The sequence below is a fragment of the Plasmodium inui genome (assembly GCF_000524495.1).
Source record: "Plasmodium inui San Antonio 1 unplaced genomic scaffold supercont1.31, whole genome shotgun sequence".
NCBI classification, from domain to species: domain Eukaryota; phylum Apicomplexa; class Aconoidasida; order Haemosporida; family Plasmodiidae; genus Plasmodium; species Plasmodium inui.
The window spans coordinates 135,096-141,717 of NW_008481865.1; the positions used below are offsets into that span (position 1 = coordinate 135,096).

General features: G+C 49.1%; 1 protein-coding gene across 1 annotated transcript; it reads right to left on the reverse strand.

The window, feature by feature from the left end:
- Positions 1 to 191: 191 nt before the first annotated feature.
- C922_04891 (hypothetical protein) lies at positions 192 to 6,614 on the reverse strand (the record flags this gene model as incomplete). The annotated part of the gene is made up of 1 exon (XM_008820465.1): positions 192 to 6,614. The coding sequence occupies one exon, from the start codon at positions 6,612 to 6,614 to the stop codon at positions 192 to 194; it is 6,423 nt and encodes a 2,140-aa protein (XP_008818687.1).
- Positions 6,615 to 6,622: the final 8 nt, after the last annotated feature.

The window sequence follows — 6,622 nt, forward strand, 5'->3', positions numbered from 1 at the left end:
TTTTTTTTTTTTTTTTTTTTTTTTTTGCAAAATCGCCTGAACAGGCAATAAATATATGTACCTTTTCGCCAAATTGGACTCATTCGGCGCATTTTCCTGCACATGTGTTCCTTCTTTTTTACCTGACCCGGTCATACACTAAAATAGAAGCATATTTTCATCACTTCAGTTATGTCTTCCACACTCCGTCCTCACAACTTCTTCACGTTACCTTTGTCGCATAAATCCACTAAGGGATTGTTGTACTTCTTGTCCAATTGGTTTTGAAAGCTCATCACACTGCTGTTGAGAGCGTTCGGGTCGCAGTCGTTTTTCCTATTCTCTCGTGAGGAAAAGTTAAATTGGCTGTTTAGCACTTCCAGATATTTTAAGTTCATTTCATTGACGGCGTCTTTGTTAGCTGGGTTGTTAAAAAGACTAATCGTCTCATTGTTGAGCAATTTTTTATAACTGCTGTTGAGAAGGCCATTTAACTCGTTGGAAATGCTTCTATTGGAAGTGGCGCTGTTGCCAGTGCCGCTATTCGCAGTGCCGCTATTCGCTCCTACTTTCTGCCCTGCAAGGCTGCTCACCCCCCCGTTCTTCCTGTTCTTCTTCATGTGGATCAGGGCGAGCAAGTTCGAGTCACACACACCGCTGCCACTACCATCGTTGTAGGGGTTCATTTTGTGGGGGAACTGTTCCTGGTGCTCCATGTGTGCATTACCACCGCTTCCTCCTCCGCCATGGTCATAGGGGCTTTTCTCGCCATTCATTTTCACACTCTGCGCGTTACCACTAAGGGTTAGCAGCTTGTTTACGTTTTTGTAATCATCGATGTCTATACGATTCAAATTTCTGTCCCTGGGCAGTGTGGTGTGGTTCTTCATGTCATTCAATTTCGCGTTGTTCGAGCTGGTGGCGCTGTTTCGCGCGCCCGCCTGGTTTCCGCTGGCGTTTCGGTTGGGGGGTACACCATGGCCCAGGCTGTAGTTCGCGTTCCCGCCCATTTGGCTGTTCCTGCTTCCGCTTACATTACCCCGAGGGGAGTTATTCATGAAGGTTGCGTTCTCCAGGCCGTCACTCAACCCACCCATATACCTCTTCTGCGCTGAGTTGTTCTTTATCGAGCTGATCCCGAGGTCCACGTTGTTACCAGTCCCCATGCTGACATTCATGGAGGGTTTCTTCCTCGACTGCTTAGGCGTCACCGCGCTATTGTCTTGATCGTTCAGGTGGCTAATCAAGAGGGGGCCGCTCCCGCCGCTTATCCCCCCATTTGCAATGTGGCTGCTGGCATTCAACATGCTGCTGTTCAGCGCGCTGTTGCTTCCTCGGTTCCCGGTCACCGTGTGGTAAAACATGGCATTTGCGACGTTACCGCTCCTGTTGCCGCTATTGCTGCCGCTGACATCCCCCGCGCTGTCGATAAAATCCTGGTGCACCGGCGCGGCGCCACCAACAGCACCAACATCGCTAACACCTCCAATACCACTTCCATCGCTTGGATCGGCGCCCCCGCCCAGGCTCACCTTCGCAGCGCCGCTCGTCATCAGATCCCTCGAAGACAGGCCCAGCGGGCTGGACTCGTCTTTCGAAAAGGCATAGTCCCAGTAGCTCTTAAAGTCCTCGCACAGGATGTCTTGTTTGATGCCACTCACCTCATTCATGCCGCTAATCTCGCTAATCCCGCTAATCCCGCTTAGGCTGCCCACCCGGTTGAGGCCCGACAACAGGCAGTCCAGCCGCTCATAACACCTCAGGATTTTGTTGTACATCTCTGACGGAATGTACTTACAGACGTTTTGGTTCAGAATCATCTCCTCCAGAAGGAGGGACGTATCCAGGATGTCCACTTTGTACTGATCCAAAACGTTTTTTATCTCGTTCAATTTGGTGTGCTCCTCCGTCATCGTGTGTTTGTCCGTCATCGTGTGCTTGTCCGTTCTTGTGTGCTCTTCTCTTATGCGCTCCTCTGTTCTTATGAGCTCCCCCTCGCTCGTGGGGAGGCCGGCAAAGTCCTGTTCCGCTTCATCCTTCAGCAGATTGTGATTAAAAAAGGGAATCATATTTTCTCCTCGCACGATGCTATCATAGCAGCTCTCGTTTCGATTACTACTATCAAGATACATACTTAGACTATCATTGAAACTTTTCGGGATGCTTCCCATGAAGTTATTCAGTTCGATCTCGTTAACGTTCAGTATGTCTGAACCGATTATCGTCTCGATGGCAGTTTTTTGTGACTGTTTGGAGTTCCCTTGGTCTGTGATATTGGCCAAGGTACCCATTCCTGCACCGTTCATGGAAAAGTTTACACCCCCTAGTCCTGCTCCTATGACATTTGCGCCGTTTCCCCCTTTGGCCACTGCCTCGCCATCCTTCCCACTGCTCATTCCATCTATACCCATTTGGTTCTGGAAGGATACGTCTCCCTTTGCACTTGGCACCACACCGTTCAGTATGGAGCTGTTAAACGCGAACAGAGAATGCTCAGGGGGCAGGCTTGATCCGCTATTGTTATTACTACTAACGTACATTTCCTTATCATTCGCGGGGATGCTCATCTGTGCTCCTGCCACCCCTCCATTCGTCATTGCCCCGCTGGCAACGTTGACCTGACTTGTCGAAGTCCCACTACCGCTTTGTATCAGTTGCTCCATCAGATCAGTGCTTGTGCTTTTGATTCTCCTATTATGCATATCCAGTTGGGACTGAGTGGCTGCATTATTTCCGCTGCTTCCATCATTCTGGTTGTTCTCTATTCTTCCCCCTTCGAGATGTAGTTCTTGCAGATGGGTGGACACACCAGCATGAGTGTTAAGAAGATCCACGTTATCCCTAACGCTTTGGCTAGTACCAACACCGCTAAGAATGTTGTTACGTCCCTTTTCCTGGCCGTTGTCCTCCCCTCTATCAGCACCGTTCTGTGCACTCCTCTGGGCCCCCTTCTCGGTACCCTTCTGTGCACCTTTCTGTGCACCCTTCTTCTTTCTATTAAAGGCATTCATCAACATGCTGTATAGACTTCCTTTGTTGTCGTTTCCTCCTTGTGCGGTTCCCATCGCTGGGTCATCCTTCTCTGAGGCACCTGGAGGGGTGACCATCATCATCCCCAAGTCATTCGCAACATTGTTTGCGTCCATGCCAGATGCATACATACCTGCCTCATACATACCAGCCGCTGTGTTACCTTTTGCCTCCCCTTTGGGGGTGTCTTCCTCACTGGTCCTTCCACCCATGCTGCTTTTCACTCCATTGTTCGCTCCTCCATGGTTGTCACTAAGATGGAGATGTCTGTTACCCCCCATCTGTTCCGTCACTCTCCCTTTCCGTACGTTTGGAGGTCCCTCACTTTTTTGACCCTCCACTGTGTAGTTCATTGCGGTTTCTCCTCCGTTCATACTTAGCATCCCGAGTGCCCCATTCTTAATGCTACCCTCCAGCTGGCACAGCTTACTGACGTTCTCATTGGAGAAGGACTTGACCGATTTTACATCATAGTAATCATATGCATTGGTGTCGAGGTCGCCTGCAGCGGTTGTCACGTTCCTATTAAGGCACTCGTTATCGCTTCTCTTCCCCCCGGGGGATGATAACTTGTCCCTTCTGCTTGTACGGTTTGGCGCAGCAGCGGAGAGGCTCTCTATAGAAGGGGTACTACCCTTGTCATGTCCTGAGAAGAGGCCATCCTTTGACTTGTCTGCGTTCCTATTGGGGGTGGCGCCGTCCGCGGGGCTCCCTCCTGCAGCTGCGCCGTTCTTCTTCTTCTTCTTTTTGCTCATCCCTCCCGCAGCGATTGTCACTCCTGACGCTGTTGCCACCTCCTCCCCGTCTTTCAAATACCAGGCGTATTTCTCCCTTATGAACGTCTTGAAAAATGCTTTCTCGAGGAGGAAGTTGCCGCCCTTATCCTCCACGGGCCTCCCACTTGAGAGCAACTCGACGACGTAACTGTACTCGTCGTGAATGTACTTATTAATCTGATTCACCGTGACGCAGAGGGGTAGGATAATATTCATATCCTCCCCGTAAAGGTACTCAAAGAAGGAATATATGTTTGGAGACGACGTGAGATAGAGTACCTCCGTAAAAATCGTTTTTCTGCTTTTCTTCACATCACCCTTGTTGATTTCCTTGGAATCGTTCTTAATGATGATTTCTCTGTTTCCAATTTTGTATATGTACGTTGACCACAAAATGGAGAACTGAATCATCTGCAAAGTCTCCTCTGATATGTCATAGTATTCGTTGGCTAGCTTGATCTGTGCTTCGGTTAGAAAGGACGAATTGAGAAAGGTCTTCTTTTTCTCTCTGAAATCCTTTGGCACGCTTAAAAATTCGATTATTCCCAATTCGGATAACTTGTCCCAGATATTCAGTTTCAGATTTACCATTTTCTGCCGGATGATTTCGCTTTTTTGGCAGACCAGCTTCAGTTCGTTCGCAACGTAGCTGCACATGAGGCAGATGAAGGCATCGTTTGGTGTCCCCTCTATGCAGCTTCCATCGCTTCCTCCGCTTGCTGAAGTGCTCCCCCCCTTGGTTCTCTCCGTGTTAGCCCTCAACAAGTTATTATTGTAGAGGTATAGCAGTCCGGGGAAACTAAAGGGCAGGAAGGAGTTGTCTTTCCACATCTCCTTCATGTCGAGAACAGCGCTGCAATCTAGGATGATGTAGAGGGGGAGGCTACTCACAGTGTCGCTCATCAGGTTCATGCGGTCATTCCGCTGGGGGCACAATTCCGAGGTGAGCGCGTCGTCCTCGGCACCCCTGTCCATCCGAAAGGGGTGACCCATTGCACCCAGTTGACTCTTCCCCGCGGTGAATAGGTCATCATTGTGATGAAGATGGTGATGGTCGCCCTCATCGTCATCGCAATCTCCATTGCCACTGTCACCGTTCTCGTCGTTCTCCTTCTCCCCCTGGCATCCCCCCTCGAGTGGACTCACAGACATGTTTTCCTTCTCCTTTTCCTTCTCCTTTTTCTTTTTTTTTTTCTTTTTCTTCTTTTTTCCTTTTTTCTTCTTCTTGGTAGGGTCGGTCACATCTAGGGAGTCCTCTTCCTCCTCCTCATTCTCCTCCACCTCTTCTTCTTCCTCGTCGTAGTCCTCCTGATCCCGCCCGTTCGTCTGCGCCCCGGCCACGGCTCCCTTTTTGGTTGCATAAAGGGAGGCCGCGTCGGAGAGCTGGCCGTTTTTCTCCTTCCCCTTGAGGCCTTTTTTAGACTCCGTCTTTAAGGAGTTTCCGCGATTGTAGTGGTAATCATCATCGTCGTCATCGTCGTCATCGTCATCATCATCGTCATCATCATCGTCATCATCATCATCGTCATCATCATCGTCATCATCATCATCGTCATCATCATCATCGTCATCATCATCATCGTCATCATCATCGTCGTCGTCGTCTTCCTCCTCATCGTCCTCCTCTTCCTCTTCTTCTTCCTCCTCTTCCTCTTCTTCCTCCTCCTCATCAGCACTCATATCATGAAGGAGGCTGCCTTTCATGCGGCGCTTCCCCGAGGCGGTCACTCTCTTCCCAACAGAGGTCGTCTTGTCATTCCTATCTTTGGGCTTCCCCGCGCCCCCCGTCGTGCCCGCTACGGTCTCCACCCAGTTGAGAAGGCCACCCTTCACGACACTTTTGGCGGAATTTTTCGAGACCCCCTTCGATGGACCCTTCGAGGTACCTCTAGCAACACCTTTCGCGGCACGACTGCGCGTGTCCCCGTTTAGATCCCCCTTGGAGGCCAGTGCCGCTTCTTCGTCCTCCTCCTGCGCACCGCCTCTACGCTCCAAGTGGACGCTATTGTGCAGTCTACCCACATCGTTCACCTCAGAGGGGGTAGAGAACTCCTTCCTCTTCTCCTCCTTCATCACTTTCCCATTGGCATACATAGACTGAGTAATGTTATCCTTCTGATGGATAAACATATACACATGCATGATTGGTGTGTTCCTCACAGTGGCATTAAGACACTTATACGGACAACAACGTTTGTCGCTTTTTAAAGCAGCACAGATAATTAGGTTGCTCTTGTACCCTCTCTTCTTCTTAGCAAAGTCTTCAACTTCTCTGAGAATCTCCTTCGGATTCTGAATACAGTTATACTCTAACCTTATCCACACAGGGATTTGCAGAGGTTTGTAGGAAGTCTGATATTTTTCGTACCTAGGATAGACATAATTGTTTTCCCTCTTGGCTTGTACAAAACTGAGTAACAACTCTCTGCAAGTGCTATCTTGGATGAAGTTATGTGACAGGTGCAATTCTTCCATCGGAATTTTCTGAACGTAAATCAGCTGCTTTATCAGAGACGCTCCATCGTCCCTTATGTTATTTTTGTACAATTTCAGAATGTTCACTCCTATGTTGTCACTACAATTGAGTATAAACTTAAGGAGCGTCTTTAATCCCGTGCATGTGATGTAGTTTTCGCTGAGGTCTATGTTGAGATAGTAATAAGTGCCGTAGACCACTTTGATATATTTTTTCAGAATCTTCACCAACTCCACTATGTGACTGTCGTGCAGGGCTTTGTTGTTCAGTGAGATGTCCACGTAACGAAGTAGCTTCTTCCCTTTGCTGCCTTTGAAGGTCAGCTTTTTGCTCTCACGGATGTACGACTCCATGGTGCGAC